General features: G+C 36.0%; 1 protein-coding gene across 3 annotated transcripts in view; it reads right to left on the bottom strand.

The window, feature by feature from the left end:
* SCHIP1 (schwannomin interacting protein 1) overlaps positions 1 to 17,989 on the bottom strand; it is a 319,470-nt gene extending 301,481 nt beyond the window's left edge. For all 3 annotated transcript variants that reach the window (XM_087933347.1, XM_087933346.1, XM_087933348.1), the window contains exons 1-2: positions 17,907 to 17,989; positions 12,620 to 12,770 (exon numbers count right to left, since the gene is read on the bottom strand). In XM_087933347.1, coding sequence (XP_087789473.1) covers positions 12,620 to 12,770; positions 17,907 to 17,980 — 225 coding nt within the window. In that variant the 5' untranslated portion in view covers positions 17,981 to 17,989. The remainder of the gene's footprint in view (positions 1 to 12,619; positions 12,771 to 17,906) is intronic.
* Positions 17,990 to 18,901: the final 912 nt, after the last annotated feature.

Raw genomic sequence — 18,901 nt, 5'->3', positions numbered from 1 at the left:
GTTGTAATTTTTCCCCTAAGATGGTTATAAATACCAAAATAGACATATGACTCTTTTGGTAGCAAAAGTGAATAGACTGGATTTGGGGATATTTGATGAGCTTTGCATAAGAGGCAACACAAAAATGATGCAATCTTCTTGCAATGTTGGTATGGTAACTAATATAATTAGAAGGAAGCTTTAAAAAAAATTAAAATAGAACTGCTAATAAACATTTGGTCTCAATTATTGAAAACTAAATGATGCAAACAGCATTTCCTTACTGGGAAAAATGCATCAGGAGAACATTTTAACTTTTTATTGGCTAGTCCACTCTTCTGATTTGTTTCCAGTGATGGGCAATCATTAATACATTCATGTTAATTAAATTAAAAAGCTGTTTAAAAGTTGTTGTTTTTCTTGGACTTGCATATAGTCCTTTGCATTTCTTGATTTCCTCAAGTACAATGGCTTCAAAAATAAACAAGACAGCAGTCAAAGATGTAAATATGAGCCAACAGTGTATGGCAGCAGCCAAAAGTGCCAATGCAATCCTAGACTGCATTAATAGAGGGATAGAATCAAGATAACATGAAGTAGTATTCCTTTACAAAGCCATAGAAAGGCTACACTTGGAATATTGTATCCAGTTCTGGCCACCACAATATTAAAAAAAATGTTGAGACTTTGGAAAGAGTACAAAGAAGAACAAGAAGAATGACTAGGTGGCTGGAGGCAACAACCTACAAAGAACATTTACAGGAATTGAGTAGGTCTAGTTTAATGAAAAGAAGAACTAAGAGAGACATGATAGCAATGTTCCAATATTTGAGGGCTCCTACAAAGATGAGGGGGAGTCAAACTATTTTCCAAAGCACCTGAAGGCAAGTTAAGAAACAATGGACAGAAATTAATCAAGAAGAAGAGCAACCTAGAACTAAGGAGAAATTTTCTACTGGTGAGCGCAATCAACCAATGGAATAGCTTGCTTTCAGAAATTGCGGGTGACCCATCACTGAAGGATTTCAAAAGAGACTGGACAGCCATTTATCTGAAATTGTATAGGGTTTCCTGCTCAGGCAGGGGGTTGGACTCCAAGGTCCTTCCAATTCTATTACACTATGTTCTGTGTCATATGATGTATCTGCTTCTCATTTTTGTTACAAACCTATTTGCTATTATGCTTAGTAATGATGTGTCTACTTATGAAAATATCATGTATATAAATCCTGTGGTCAAGTATTATATGAAGTGGATGTTAGAATAATTAATAATATAGAAATATTAGCCATAATTATACTACATATCTGCAAGCCACAGATAAACTGCAGAAAGGAGGCAATTCAATGAATAAGATCTCCTATTCCAGCTGTGATGAATCATTTAAAATATGTGGTTGTTAGTTCATGCTGCATTCAGTTTTCCATACAAATGGAAAATTGCACAGCCCTGAAACAAATTGGAAATTCCCAGGCATTAATGGAAGTTCTAGTGTTGAAAGGGAAAGTCTAAACTCATTTACATGCACTCACTAGCAACTACCTTGCCCAAGACTTCTTTTACCTTAAAACTCTGCCTCAACAGCTAGATTGTTCAACTAGTATCTGTCAATTCAACTATGTGTGAAATTGATTTCAGCTTCTTCACCTTTCTTTTGGACACAGACCATGAAGTCCAAAGAGTCTGGGATGTATGAATAGAATTAGGAAGGCTCCATATGAGACATAATCACATGCTATTTTCTTGCAAGCTTCATCTCCCCACCTCAACTTTTCACAAGAGTGAAATAAATTCCAAATTGTCCTGCTATCTCTTGATAACATGAAAAACCTGCTAACAAGACAGCTGATTCTTCAGTATTATATCACATTTTATTTCCTCCTGTTTCTAAAAGGAAGAGAAATTCAATGCATAAACATAATGTCAAAAATTCAGCTTCAAATAGCAAACCCCATTTCCAATAATCTTTGAGCCAGAGATTTTTGTCTACAGTGCTACATATTCTGTGCTGCACTGGAGAATTTGTCACCAAATCAAAACAATGTGAAAGATTGTTTAAGACATGGATAATCATTTTTTTCTGGCTAGAACTGCACTTAATGTTTTTTGGGGGAGACAAGTAGGCAGGCCAGTGAAACAAACTGGCTGAATCACACAGAGAGAAGATGCATATTTAATTTAACTTAATTTAATATGTAGCTATACTTCTTCATGCTTCCCATCTCAAAATGATTAAAAAAACATGCAACTTATTTTATAAGGTTGGGATTGGAAGGGATTCTGGGAGCTGATCTTCAATGTCCACCCAATTATTAGATCAATAAAATATGCAAAGGAGAAACAGGACAAGCAGTCAACACCAAGTTAGCAGAATATTAGAAGATCCTGAAATATTGACTAAAAAATCTATGAAGTGTTGTGGCAGATCACACAAAAACGTCATATTTTTAATTCAATGTATACAAAAGGAAAATCCAAGAAGCAGTCAGAATGAAAATAGCCAACCTAGTTAGTATATAAAGACACTAAACTTGGAAGGACAAAAAATACAGAATTGCTGAGATGGCTTTTTTTTAAAAAGTGTACCCTGCTACACTTCAAAGAATGATCAATCATGTGATATCTTTAATTAAATGGCCAGTAGTTTTTCAGTCTGATTACAGTAGTCATTTTATTATGGAAATTTGTATTTTGTAAATTATGTACAATTATGTTGTATACAAAAAAATTGTTCTGAAAATAGCAAAACAGATTCAAGGAAGAGTAACTAAAAGTCTGTTCATTATTATTATAAATTGTGCAAATGAGCATATCATTCTAAATTATGCACATTGTGAACAAAGTCTTTAAATAATGAAATATTGCAGCACCAAAATGTTTATATCCCACATAACGCTGGATTGTCTGGAGCTATCCATGGTACTGAAATGACCTAAAAATTCCCATTTGAAAGTTTTGTTGTATTCTAAATTTATTGCTTTATAAGACACACCAAAAGCACATAATTTATTTGCATAATACATTCAATCGTATACCTTTATGGATTTCAGGAGAACTTGTCCATCAACATATTTTTTTCTATAGATAATGTTTTATCTGTGGCCAACAGCAACAGCAATACACAAGATTGTCTACAGGTTTTATCAGTCTGTCACATTTCAGTCTGGTCTGAAGTGCTCCAGTGCCATAATTGACTGGTAATCTAATCTACTGTTCAGTTCTAACAGAGAAAAGCTATGCTTTGTAGTTTGACATATAACTATGTGACATCTGAAGCCATGGAAAACACAAAGAATGATTATTCCATACGAATAGGCATGCCTATTTCACATCATAAAGTTTAAATTAAATCTGTCTACTTTCTGATTATCCTACAAAACTAGTAAGAATATTCCCTTTCCCTTAATTTTACAAATTTTTAATCCAAAACATTTTCCTATAGCATTCAGTACTCAAGATAAAAACAGGGAATATTCCTCTTTTTGTGTGTCATTTTGAGAATGCTGACATGATTAATCTCAATTTTTGACCCATACTCAATTTTTTCAATACCTGAATAGGTCTTATAAAACAAACAGTAATTATCTCCACATTAAGATGTGTACCATAGTTGGCTCAATTTGGCTTTTAAGTGAAATATTGGGATGGTTTTATATCACAAAAAATAAAGTGGAGCCATCTGGGATAAGGACAAAACCCAAATCTGGTTTCATTTACATTTCAAATTACTTACTATTGCATTAACTGAACTAAAAAATAATCTCAGAAGTGGAAATCAATTTTATATAGTTGCCAAGAAAGTTACATAGGCATATCCATGTAGTTTTCTTGAATTCAAGTTGACAGAGACCAATCTTCAATGTAATTCAATAATTTTGTTGGTATGTCATATTAAAAATGACAACTAAGAATGATAAATTCTATAGGAAATCTGGAGGTCACACTCATGGCTTTTGGAGGCTACATGCAACAGAGTGCCTTCAGGTCAATGATTCTGATATTATTAACATTTATACCTACTACATAACATTTATAATATTTCCTTTTATAGTTTTCTTCACTCAGTTCTCACCCTGCTCAAGAGTATATTTCTCAGTATAAAATGGAATCTGTACTATCTGAAATACCTATTATACTAGTGTTTCATACTTAATTTGTAAACTTACATTTTTGCCACATATACACATGCCCTACAATGACCATGATTACACTGCTTTAAGCAATATCTCCACTTTATTCCTCCTACCAAAAATCAATAAAGAATGAGGACAAAGTGCTAGGATTCCAAAAGAATAATTTTTCTACCATCTGTTACTTATCAGTCAGCAAAACAAAACAATTGCACACTCGCAGTAACTTAACATTTCTATAGTACAGTATTGCAGGTTCATTATGGTTTCCTAAGCCATAGAATTCAACTATAGTTTCTCTTTTATTGTTCCAACATTGAGAATCCAATCTCCAAACACAAGCAAGTTCTGCTGATTTCAAATTGAACTTGATTATAAAAACCTCATCTCCTACTGCAACAGTGGTTGAAGTATAAACTTGAATAACTGTCATATTAATGAGATGTCCATGAAGCCTAATTGCTAAAGCATTTGAGGAATGGTTACAGGAACAGAGTATGTGTCTAGTCTAATGAAGAGAAGGACTAAGGTGACATGATAGCAGTATTCAATATTTGAGATGCTGTCACAGAGTAGAGGGGACCAACCCATTCTTCTCTCCAAAGCACCTGGAGGGCAGGGCAAGAAGTAACAGATGGAAACTTATTAGGGAGATATCCAACCTATAGCTAGCAAGAAATGTCCTGACAATTAGAGAAAAATTAACCAGTGGAACGGCTTATGTCCAAAAGTTCTGGGTGTTCCATTATTGGAAATTTTTCATTGGACAACCATTTGTCCAGAATGGTATAGGGTCTCTTGCTTAAGCAGGGGGTTGGACTAGAATACCTCCAAACTTCCTTCCAACTCTCTTACTGTGTATTCTAGTCTGTATTATGATATTATTTGGTTATAGATTGCAGTGTTGCCAAATGCTGTTCTTGCTAACTATAAAACCAACATGGTTCTTCCTAACTATAAAACCAGCATGGTTCATCTTTTGTTTTTTGTATCCTAAATAATAAACTGTTTGATCATCTGGCTGAAAATGTCCAGTTCTCAAGTCACCGATACTGAATATATCAATTTGTTTTGTTTTACTTGTATGTATTGAGCTTTCCTATAGTAATTCTATCTTTGCAGCTCCAGATTTTCTTTTCCTGTGTGACAACATCAGCAACTCTACATCCCAAAGACTTTAAAGTGGCCATGTCATAAAAACAATTACTACTCTGAAAAATCTTCAGCTCTCCCTCACTGGCATGTTGAGTGCCATCTTACTTGAAGGCCATCATCTGGCATTCTCAGCAAAAATACAGGAGTGATTTACCATTGCATTCTACTGCACAGTTTGAGTTTGTGCCTTTGTTATTGTCAGTAAAGTGATCATCTGCTTCTCGCATATTTCTGTATTGCTACTAGCCAAGATAGGTTTCTGCTTACTTTAGCTGGGCAGCTGGAATGACCTTCATGCAAGGGTAAACCTGCGGGGTATATATACTGTTGGTACACACACCTGACATTCTTCACTTATCCCTCCTAGGAACATTCCCCCCACCACAAAGAGGCAACACAGCAGGACTTGGAGGAATTTATGGAATAAACCTATTAACATATAATAAAACATTGACAAGAGTTCCCATTTACCACAGGATTTGTGATCCCAGTTAACAAGGGAAACTTTTTGTCTTTTCCTTTTGCCTTAACAGATTTTGGTGAGAAGAAAAATGAGGAGAATTTTCCTAGATTCTCAACAATGACATGAATCTCCAGGTTTAAAGCTAGTAGTTGTTGCCTTATACAGCAAAGATGATGTTAATTTCCTCTGAATGTAAGTAGTAGCTGAAAAACATGTTTTTAACTCCCTGCTGTGCACGATATCAATGATTTATCAGGCATGAGAGGTTTGTGGGAGAAAAACAACAGCAGTAGCAGCAGAGTATTGTTTTGTAGCCTCTCAACAGGAATAGGGTTAGATCAACTTTTCTCTACAAAGCTGCTTACCTTCAAACAGACAGTAAATCACTGCTTCCTTGCCTGCTTGCTTTTCTTTTTTTTTATTTTTTTTGTGCAAAGAATACACCAGAAGGAACATCCCAATCACTCTAGATAATGCATCAGTGAGCAAATGAATGATTACATGTCGACCACATCATATTGGCTAGGGGGAAATTCAATTTTAGTAGCTCTCCCCAGCTCATGAATTCCTAATAGCCTTTAAAAATCCCATATAAAATCACCCAAATGAAAACGGTGATATGGCTGACTAACACAAAAGTCAACACTCTATATAATGGCTCAAATCACCAGTTTCAAGGGAGTAAAAGGAAAAAGGTGTTCCCTGATTATCTTGGAGATGTGATTTCTTTTCTTTTTTAAATTTGGCATTAGGTGACTAGGGCCAGAGGGGAACAAACTATCTGGTGAGCTTGAAGGTTTGAAACAAACCACTACTGTAAGCATTCTTTTTTTCCATTTTTTGTGATGTTTTCCACAGTAATATTCAACTGTAAATATGCATACTTACATTAATAATAAAGCACAGAGGCACAGGAAGTGCATTACAACAGAGTGTTAAGAAGCAGGTCACACATAGCAGGGATCAAATCTCACTGAGCTGTATTGGTTTAAGCACAAAATCCATTTTTTAAAATTAATAATGATGATAACAAACACAGATACTTTTGTAATGCACTAATGCACATTGAGGTGGGGAGATGTATTTGCTTATATACTATTATTGTCAGTACAAGCCCACTAGTGACATAAAATAAGCCAGCCAAAGTTCAGTTCCTTATTTGCTTAAATCCAATAGACAGAATCTTGCCACATTGAACCCTTAGTCTTTGCAGCCTAACAGATATACCTTGGGAAATTCTAAGGAGTGGCTACCCTAACTCTCTTCCTCTGTTTCCTGTCCAGCTCTGTACTGTGTTGCCTTTTGTCTCATCCACTTCATTGGAATGTGCTTCTCTTTCCTAACTATAGCTTCACTATAGTCCATCACAATTACATACTGCAGAGGTCTTCTTTTTTGGTAAATTCAAACCACTATACTATGATCAGGATACAAACAAATATGGAAGCAATTGCACAGAGTAGGCAGGATTTTGAATTTGGATTCCATGCTGACCAAAGAGCTGCTTTTGAAATGCAGATTGTAATATGGTATATAGGTCCTTGGCTTCAAAGGAAGATGTCAAATGTATGATTATATTTAAAATTTTGCTCTAGAGTGGCCAGCATTGCAATAGTTTTTATTAGTGTGAATCTGCTGCTTGGGTTTTCTCCACTACATTCAACAAGAAGAAATAGAGACTTAAAATGAGAAAGCAGCAGGAAAGTAGAATTTCAAATACTACAAAACCAGAAAAAATTTGGAAAGATGTTTGGCAAAACTCTAGCTTTCCTTCAAAAAAATTGTTAGACTGTATGAAATCTGGAACAGCAAGTACTTCCAAATTATCATAATGTTTGAGAAGGGGAAAATGTGCAGAATATTCTCTGATCTTATGAAATTTTCCAAGTGTTTGCATTTTTTTTTTTTTGAGTAACGCTGGTCTAGAAAATGATTAGTTATAAATACAGTAATTTATATTTTGCAAATGTTTTTCTAAAACTGCAAACAGACACTCCATCCCTATTTAGAAAAAAACAAAATCACCAAGCAATCACCATCATGCAATAAATAAATGGCATTCATAGGACATTCAAATATGTTTCAAATTCTGTATTAATATCTGACATAGATATCGATTGTATGAAAGTATGGGATGAACAAGAAAAAAACTTGGAAGTCTTAATAGTGATTTGTTTGACCATTGATCTCTAGCTCATTAATATCAGTTACTTGTGCTTCATAAAAATAATACGCAGGAATCCAATGCAAAATGTAAGATAATGATGTGCAAAATTATATTTTATGGTACTAAAGTCACTGGCTGATACAGCTTTCTCTTCCATCAGTATGGCAAACTGAAAACTTTTCCTTAAGTCCAGCAGGTCTCTTTTCTGGGAAATGTAGAAGTGAACTTTGGAAAAACAAATTGGACTCAAGGATAGCTTATTGCCCTGGGATTCCTGTTTTTCCAGATCTAACCTTGCTTTGCTTCCAACCTATTCAAGATTTACCAAATGGAAATTTATTATTTTATTTTATAGTCAGCCAAATAATCTGTTTCTATGATGGAAGAAGAGAGACCTCTTGTGGAATTTTATACATATAAATATACTTATATATATATGTGTTTCTGTCTGTGTCTGTTTCTGTGTATGTCTGTGTCTGTGTGTGTCTGTGTCTGTGTGTCTGTGTGTGTCTGTGTCTGTGTCTGTGTGTATATACACACAAATATACATATACATACACACACACCATTCCAATTAATTCCATTTTTAAAGCAACATTGATTTCATTTTTAATAATGTTAATTTTTTGCAATATACTGAACCTAAAGAAATAATGAGATAAAAAGCAATAACTGAAATTAACAAGCCATTACTCTATTAGAAGAGTAAACAAGAGTAAAGCAAAGCAGACTTTGAATAATTATGGATAGAATCAACACATGCAATAACGTGTCTAGGGAGACGAGCATAGATAAACGGTTAAGATTATTCTTGTAGCAGTAAGGACACCACTAACATATTCTGTCCTTTGGGAAGATAAATACGAGACCCTTATTAAATATATTACGTACTCACTATTTCTAATTCAATGCTTACATTTCATCCAGTTTTGTGAATATATTGCCATTCCCATTTCAGCTTAGATCGACTTCCCAGATATTTGTTGAATATGTCTTAGAGCTTTTGGATAGCACAATTGCATTCTCTCTATCAGTTGAGAGCTCTGAATATAAGGAACCTGGGAGAGGGGGGAAACTATGGATTTCCAGAAAATAATTTCAGAAATAGCAGAATACATTAATTCTATAAACTTCCTTTGATCTGAAACTGGATGAATACCAGATAGCAGAGGTAGAAATGAGATTAAGAGGGGATGCTTCAGTAGTCGCAAGGAGAGGAGAGTCTCCTCAACTAACCCAAAGAAAACCCCTCCATCTGAACTAAAAAGAGAACTGCCAGCATGGCTGAATCAAAGCCAGGAAGGCAGCTGAGATGGAAATGAAAAAGAAAGGAAAGAACTTGTAACAGCATGCTTAGTCTTGGTAAGAATCACTCCAATTTCTACAGTGGAATTTTCCTTGGAAAATGGAACTCAAAGGAGGAAATTAGCTGCAATTAATGATCGGGAGTGACTGTCAGATTTAGTAAAGAAAGAAAAGATATTGCAGCTAGAAGTAACTTTAACAGTAAAGGACATATTGGATTGGTTAACCCAAATTTCTGGACTGTATTTTTACTACTACTCAGCTTGAAGAACTTTGGGAAACTATTGGAAAACAATCTTATTCAGAGACATATTGATTGTAGTTAAAGTGTTTTAATTCAGCAAGTTTTGCTCTTTCAATAATCCAGAGTGCTTTTGAACATCCTGTTACAGCCTATTGTTTACAGTGCAATAGCAGCAGCCATTGGAGCAATAAATCCTTCCCACCTAGTAAATAACAGCTGCTAGTAAAACAATTAACCCTTTCCTTGCAGACTCTCAATACTACCTCATTACTTTAATCAAACACTGATTAATTCATTACCTCAAAACTTACAACTTTTCTACCTCATCACCTATATCAATGATTAGATAATCAATTTCTCTAAAATAATTTATTAATGGTTTAATTGATTTATTGTTTTAATTGATTTGTGTGATTAAAGTATTTAGTGTAAATGGTGTGATTACTGATTAGTTTAAAAGATCAAGATTCATGTAGTTTAAGTGATTAGTAAAATTAGTGATTTAGTTAATTTAATTGAACAGTGTGATTAATGATTAGTGTAATTAATTGATTAGCAATTAGTATAATTAATTAATTAGGCTGATTGTTGCTTAGCAAAATTATTTGACTAGAGAGATTATTGCAATTGATTGATTGGTGTGATATTGGCTATATTGATTACCCAAAATTGTTTCATTAAGGAATTTAATCAATGTACCATCTTAACAAACCTACCATGCCAAGAAAAAAAATCCAATGCCAAACCACAACTGAAAGAGAAAGTAATCCCCACCAATGAACCACAAGACTCCTGCACATGCCTTAAATGCTATAAAACTCTAAAGGATAATGAAAATTCCATCAAATGTTCTCTATGTAACAAATACACTTATCATGACTGCTTGGGATTACCCGAGCAAATGATTCAATACCTAGAATCATCCAATGAGTTTCCATATCTCTGCAAATCATGCAGACCCAAACTGGATCTGTTTGAAAGAGTTGATACCATAGAAACACAAATAACATCCCTTGACACCATAACAGGATCCCTGGACTCTTTAAAAGAAATATTATCCAACCTTGAAAAAAAAGACACAACGCAAAAACCTGAACATCCAATAGCTACAAACCACATCTCTACCCAACAACCACAACCCAATCCACAAAAAAACATAAGTCAGACAAATAATGATATGCCACTCCTCATCAGAGAAGCTGTTGAGCACGAATGGAAACATCCAAACACCATCTTATTTGGTCTAGAGGACATCAATGACAACCCTTCTCTAGAAGAATGCAAATGACCAGCTATCTGCAAGAAACATTAATCCTTCTATTCCTCACGATCCTCACAGAGCTGAAGAAGCTTCTTGGATGAGAAATGAAATGTTTTCAAAGAAAAGCAAGAAAGTCCAGTTGCCTCTTGAAAAAGTTCCTTTGGGACATGAAATCTATCAGTGAAATAAAGTCACAAAGTGAAATAAAGTCAAAAGTATTGCTTCCTTTCCTCTTTCTGAACAGGTTAAAAGTTTTGCTTTTTTTTAAACACCCTGAACAATCCTTAAAAGAAGAGTATGCTTTGGAGAAAGGATCAAATTACTGTTAATGTTCACAAGTAGTAGATCGTAAAAAGATATAAGTTAATTCAGCTAGTTTCAACTGCAGCTAAAGCCATTCACAAAATGTTTTTATACTTTTCCCATATGAAATGTATATCGCTGGGTATTTTTCAGAAACAAGCATCACATGTAGTTACAGGATCTGCTTGAAAATTCAGTGGTTTTCCTTACTTGCTATTTCTTAACCCAATAATTGATTTAATTATCCCATCAGCTTAATTTTTACATTTGCATTTTATAACCCTACATAGCAATTACATTCATTTTTGGGGGGAAAACATATATGGATCCTTTAAAACTATAGTTTCAACTGACATAATATTAATACTAATTTATACATGAAATTCAGATAGTTTCTACTCTAAGTATGATTTCCTTCCAAAATATCTCTGCATCACTGAAAAGTGAAATATCAGCAAGTTTGTCAAATATAAAATCATTAGGACAGTTTGAAGTATAACTCCAGGATCAGATCAGGCCATGAATGTAAAGAAAACAGTTTTCCCCATTATATGTGTCTGTGACCTACAGAATGTATACATTGTAGGCTTCACTTTGATAGGCTGACCCAACAGCTTCAGTGAAATGCTACTTCTATTCACAAAGCCCAATCAATCTAGCTGATTTCCGTTCTATTGATGCAAGCCATTCTTTGACATTGCAGTTGCTTAGGGATACTGTAATTGCATTTGTGAAAAAAATGCAATCTATTTTAAGAAAACAATGGTTATGTCAGGGTGATTGCTATTTTATAATCTGGGCAGATAGTATTAAACATGAAAAGCATAGTAAAGGACATACCATGCTGTTCTGTTCCAATTTCTAATTAAGGTTTCATATTTGTTCTTTAATTTCCATGACAGATGTTTTACTTCTTTGATATATAGTAAAAATAAAATATGGATAGAGCAGTTGATCACTGAAGAAAATAAGTTGCATGTGCTGTAAATTGACTTTCTTAAACATTTGATCTAGTTTGTCAAAATTTTGATATTAGAGGTTGCTAGTTTGGACCGGTTCGCCCATACTAGTAGTTCTGATCACCAGCTGGACCCACCCACCCATCTTGGTGCTATCCCATCCTATATAACTCACTCACTGGCTCACTCACCTCACCCACGCAGCCCAGCTGATTTCCGCGCCACGCCCACTCTACACACCACAGCTGCCTGAGAAGGTGTGTTGGAAGCTGTATGTATGAAATCACCATGTGTTTGAAGCTGCATGCAAGTGAGAAAGGTGAGCGCACATGCTCACATTTTCGGTTATGCACTAGGTGAACCAGTTGTTAAATTACGTGAAGCCCACTTCTGGTTGATAGCTACAATATAAATACTCCCCCAGAATATGAAACATTAGAAGACTCAATAGCACAAATATTGCATTTATATATGCAAGATTTCTGCTTTTGCCCAATCACAGTCACTAATGTAAAGCATGAATATAAAAGCCAAGTGTGTAAAATCTGCAGATTTAGCAAATAGCTGAAGCATAATATAAAAGCTACTATGAGAGGTGACCCCAAACTGGACATTTAAAAATATTTAACAGTGGAAGGGAAAAATGTACTCACGGGTGTACTGTCATCTGAAAAGATGTTCATACTGATAGAGCTGCTCATTTTGCCAGATGACAAGGAAGGCGGTGAAGGACTGCGCTTTTCCAAATGGTTCTGACTCTGTATATCTTGACGTTGGAGATATTCACGCCAGGCTCTTTGAATGCTATATGAAATTTGAAAGATGGATGAATATGAGCATACATTTTATATTCATGCACCTCTCTAGATACCAATTCTGGAAGGCAACCCTTGCAAAATTGAAACAAGACTTTGCACACTATGGGAAATCTTTCCTTAAAAATTTCTCTTTCAAATGCTGTATTTAAAGCATATTTTCACTAAAAACCTTTATCCAATAATGACTCCTAGTTGGCGTTTCCCCCAGTGAGAGAAGAATATATCAGAACAAGTCTCTGGGGCAAAAGTTCATGAGCCTAGCTTGTAAAATGTTCAGGGGAACCTGCAGTGGGAGCAAAGTATTCTCTCCACAATTTTAAATAAATGAATATGTTTTAAAATCAAAGTCCAGGGTTTAAAATTATATACTTAAGAGTATATCACAGTGGGAGAATTAATCATATAAATTAAATATGCAGTCCTACATAGAAATTCCCGAAAGTCTTACTAAATTCATTTAAAGCTAACTTCAGATAAGATATTTAATGAATATGTCCATTCACTTCTTTTGATAAAGAATTATAGAAAAAATCTTAACTTAAACAGACAGAAAAAAGTGATATTCTGGATTAAAGTAAAAGCTACTTCAGCATTCAGTTCCCACAGTGGCTACCAGATGCTTGTGAAAAACAAAATGTGAATGTAGCATTCCCCAGACATTCTCCAACAACTAGTATTCAGAGGCATTAATCCAATGATAGAACAAAAAAGATGTGTGATTTGAATGAAAAGTAAGGTTTCCATCTCTCTAACTTTACTTTATAAAGATTTTTTAATAAAAGAAACCAGAAAATAATCCTTGAAATTAGCTCTTTGGTTGCCTGTATTTATCTCTACACATAAGCATTACTATTTGCTATGTACTTCTGTCCAAGATGGACAAGCTTCCTAAAGTTGTTGTGAAAAAACTCGATGCTTTGTGTCTCTTGCCAGGTTTTGACAGCCCTTACCACCTCTTTATAGTCAAATGGATGGGTAAGATGGTGAGATCACAGTTCACTTTTTTTTCTGGACAACATTATCCTTTGGAGGAAAAATAGCAATAGTAATAGCACTTGGATCAGTGGTGAGATTCATTTATTTTTTTACTTCTAGTTCTGTGGGCGTGGCTTGGTGGCTGTGGCAAGGAAAGGATACTGTAAAATCCCCAATCCCTCCCCACTCCTGGGGGAAGGTTACTGCAAAATCCCATTCCCTTTCCAGCTCCATTCTCCTGTACAGGGCAACAAAAGAAGAGCCAGGGGATCAGCTGGGACTCAGTAGGCAGAAAATAGATGGGGATGGGGCCAGTCAAAGGTGGTAATATGCTGGTTCTCTGAACTAATAAAAGTTTCCACTACTAGTTCTCCAGAACTTGTCAGAACCTGCTGAATACCACCTCTGACTTGGACTTATATACCGCTTCACAATGCTTTACGGTCCTTCTAAGTGGTTTACAGTGTCAACATATTCCCCCCAACAAACTGCCCCCAAAACGACCTTCTTGTGCTTCTGAATTAAAGTTTTGTAGCACTCAGTTCATAGTGATGTCATATTCAAGGAAATTCATGTGAAGAACACCATATGCACTCCCAAAAACTAACTATGAATCTTTCTGCTGAAGCCAGGATGATGATGGTGGTGGTGGTGATGTGACAATATTGATGATAATAATTATGATGAATGCAAGGGATTGTGTTAATATTCCATGGACTGATGCTTTCTTTCTGGGTCATAAAGATGAACCAAGATTTTATTGGTTATCACAATTCTGTGAAGAAATTTTTCACTTTCATTGTTTTGGCATGACAAAAATTATTGGCAAATTTCAATTCTTGAAAGTTTTATCTATCAGTAGAGTAAGAGGCATCCAACCTGCATAATCCTACAGTATTGAACAATATCAATAATGTGACCCCGTGTACCTATGAAATGCATTTTGGGTAATTTGTGGATTGTCAGTTCATAAAGCTTTCTTATGTGAAGCTTATTGGTTGCTGTCATATTTCTTTGTAGTTCACCATTCTTTTTGGTCCTGTTTGAGGCCTTGTTGTCAGGTCTCATATCAACAAAGTCATCACCATAAACAACCTATATTTGGTGGTCAGTTTCCCTACTTTGGCTGACAAAAATTCAATCACAACAGATTGCTTGAAGTGTACTTACTTGAGGCTTTCATTTTACAAATGGCAACAGAATGACTTCCCATCAACTGAGGTGAAAAAACACATGCTAAAGATGTCAACATTCTTACTTTGTCCATACTGCTATGTCTTTTCAATCTCTAATCCTGAGGGCTTTACTTTTCATTCAGTCTCCATGTATCTATCATGGAGCCATTGATACTGTTAACTTCCACAAAATAATGGATTCAGAAATTTTTCAACAAAAAAACATTTGCCTGATATTTCAGTTGGCGCACTACCACTATTGCTTCCAATATCTTTCTAGGGTCTTGGCCAGACAAAAATCTTTTCCCCCCCAAACTCTGCAGACAGTTTTGATTTTGGACAGAATCTCTTTATATATAGTTATATAAAATATAAACAAAAACATATATTGTTTTCTATTTTCTCTTGTATTGTTGTTACCCTTTTTGCTGTTCTTGTTCACAATGTGAAAGAAGCTTCCATTAAAAAACAACATTATATTCTGAATTGTTAAGATGCTGAGTGGGAAATCTACAAACACCAGATGGCAGTGTAATATCAAAGAAGCTTTGGATTTCGAATAGCTTTTGAGAAGAATAGTAGTTAATTCAAAACATTGCTCTTTACAACTGAATAGTTGTTTGTCTGAAGAGAACTTCTATAGAATAGCCTCATGATATTCTAATGCATTTCTTTATGCCATTTCATTGTTTTCATTTCTCTGCTTCTTCTTCAATACAAATAAGGGGTAAAAAAAAATAGACAGAGCAATCCTAAAAGGATTGCAAAGCATCTTTTAGTAGACAGGCTGTGATTTCCAGAGCCCACAGCTTTCTTTAGTCAGGAAAAGAAATGCCTCACATATCTCTGAAACAGTGTTTGCATTGCTGTGGTTTCAGGTCTGAACAATCTCTCTCTCTCTCTCTTTCCCTCTCCTCCCCTCTCCTCCCCTCTCAACTCTTTTGTTAAAAGTCCTAAAGATACAAGAGAAGACAACTGAGAGAATAACTGTCCAAATGGTCTAGGATGGGAGATATTGTTTAAAAAGTATACAGTGATGATACCAAGTTGTATATTTTGACCTCTGGTTGGCCAAGCAAAATAATTAAAGTTTTTGACCCGCTTTCTTGAGGCTATGTGAGTCTAGATGAGGAACAACCAACTCAGGCTATGTTTACTTGTGCACCCTTTAGATCTAGATGTATTTCATGACTGACAGCGGGGTTGCACTTCACCATTTCAGAGTTGTGTGCAATCTGGGAATCCTTTGAGATTCTCAGCTCTTGTTCAAAGACCAGGTGCCCAAGAGGACATTGGCACAGGTACACTTAATGTGCCAGTTGTGTCCAGGGGTGGGATTTCTTAACAACCAGTTCTGTGGTCATGGCCTAATTTGTGGGTGTGGCTAGGTGGTCATGTGACTGGGGTGGGCGTGGCTATGTGGTAGTGTGACTGGGGTGGGCATGGCCATGTGGCCATGTGACAGGCAACCCAAATTTAAGTGGTTCTTGCTTAATGACCAGGTCCTCGCTTAGTGGCCAGTTGCTTAGCAAGTGCTTTTTGCCAGTTCCCAAGGCCTGGGGAGGTCTAGGCAAGGCCTGGGCAGGTGGCCATGTGGCTGGCAACCCAAGTTTAAATGGTCCTAGCTTAATGACCAGGTCCTCACTTAGTGGCCAGTTGCTTAGCAAGTGTTTTTTGCCAGTTTCCAAGGCCTGGGGAACCCTGGGGAAGGCTGGGCAAACCCAGGCAGCTACAAGGAGCTACAGGGAGAACTGGGCGAGGCTTGGGCAGCTACAAGAAGCTATGGAGAGGGCATGGCAAGGGGGTAGCTATAGGTAGCTATGGGGAACTATGAGGAGGGCTGGGTGAAACCCGGGCAGCTACGAGGAGCTATGGGTTTTGTTTTAATAAAAACAAAAACAAATACTAAAGAAATAAATAAACACATAAATAAAAAAAGCAGCTTAACAAAAATGAGGCAGGCAACTTCTTGTTATGTTGATTTTTGTAGGTAGTGCACATGCGCTATAAGTAGGGGTGGGGTGGGAGGGGTGCGGGAGAATGAGGCAAGGATTGCTGCGCATTCGCAGTAAAAAACTGGTTTTTGGACCATAGGAATGGCGGAGAGTGGCGGGGCAGAGCCAGTGAAGGGAGAGGTGGGCAGGCGAAAGAATGAGGCAAGGATTGACAAGCATGCTGGAAAAATGTCACACATGCGCAGTAAAAAAAATGGTTTTTGGCCTGTAGGAGCATCAGAGAGCAGCGGGGCCAGCCAGGTGTCGGTTTTACTGGTTCTAAGAACTACCAGTAACGTTAACAACCAGTTTAATAGAACTGGTGCAAACCGGTAGAATCCCACCCCAGGTTGTGCCCCTTCTTGGATCAGGAATCCCTTCAGATGGTCACTCACATTTTAGTCGTCTCACAATTGGATTAGTGTAATTGTGGTCATTTGGAAAATACAGCTGGTAAAGAGAAGGATATCCTACATTCTGCTCCTTTGATATTGGGTTTCATTTTCATTCTGTTCCAAAAATCTTACATTAAATGTAATTTGTGAACTAGCTCCACAAAGTCAAAAAATGAAAAGATTCTCTTGCTTTCACAGTTTTTCTTTTGTGTGTTAGCTAGATCACAAAAATATTTTGATATTATATGAACAGCGTCCCTGTAATTAACATGTAAGATAAGGGTATGTCATATTCCCATGTTGTAGGTGGGTCCATCCTGACTCTTTCAGTATTTTTTCTTTGTTCAGAAATCAATGAGCCACACTAAAAGCTCTTCCTAAATTGCACATTGCATTATCACCCAAAACTGTTAGTTTATAGAATTTGAATGGGCTCCATCTGCTCTCCTTGCCATTTCTCGTTTACCTTATATTTAAATAACAACAAAGGCACTGAAACACCGAAGTCAATTGGCCATGCTAACAAGATCCCCTGAATTCAAGTAATATTATTGTAATTGCCAAATTATTTTAGGTCACTTACACTTTCACTTTTGATTCCAAGGGCTGTAAATTGATATGATATTTCTCAATATTATTCTCCATGGCCATGGCCATAGCAAGCTGATGGCTGTAAAAAAAAGTTCTTCATTACAATTTATTTCATTCTTATAGTCACCACAAACATTTATCCTTGAAACAAAACATTTTGAATCTGCTTGCTTTAAAATAGCTTCCTTTGGCACAAAATATGAGCGGGAACAATTAGGCTGCTCTAAACAAATATAAGAGCAAATTAATTTGCCAGTCTTCCAATGACACAGACCTTCTGTTTTTGATTTATGTAACACTACTGCTTATTGAGAATGGCTTGGACTATGTATAAGGTATCATTGCTAAACTGCTGATGATTGTACATGAAGTAACTTTAGTTTGCCTCCAGCACTGCCCTTAGATTGACACTCTTAGCAAACAGTGCTCTAGGGATCTGGGGAACTATATAAAGGACTCTAGCAATAGGACACCCCTTATTTAATTTATGAAACTCTTCCAAACTGGTGATGTCCCTAAATCTTTGCTTTGTCTCCCTGTTACCTAAACTACTTGTCTCTATCATGAATGTTTTGCATCACAGTTTTCAGGCTTTTATTCATCTATTACAATGTTTGCTTCAGGAGCTTTAAGGCTTGCCATCATCTAAAATTCTCTAATTCCTTCAAAAAAAAAATCGAACCTTTTTATTTTTCCTTCCCTTATGCCATATGCCATCCAGAGCAGATAGCTTTCTCCTTAAAATTCAATAAATCCTTTTATAAGAACTTTTGCCCCTACAAATGCTTCTCCTCTTCCCCACAACTCCTCATTTTCTTAATTTTTAGATTGTATTGGGACAGGGATCTATTTACACTATATAGTACCCTTCTCTCATAGACAAATATTTTCATTCATTCATTCGTTCACTCACTCGTTCATTGATGAGGGATTTACAGTTCTTGCTTCACATGGGAGTAAACATTTGATATCCAGGAGGAAAGTTTA

This window comes from Pseudonaja textilis, chromosome 4, assembly GCF_049901715.1.
Source record: "Pseudonaja textilis isolate UNSWEBS1 chromosome 4, rPseTex1.2, whole genome shotgun sequence".
Lineage (NCBI taxonomy): Eukaryota > Metazoa > Chordata > Lepidosauria > Squamata > Elapidae > Pseudonaja > Pseudonaja textilis.
Note: the sequence above shows the minus strand (reverse complement) of the source record. Positions and strands in the feature narration are given on the sequence as shown.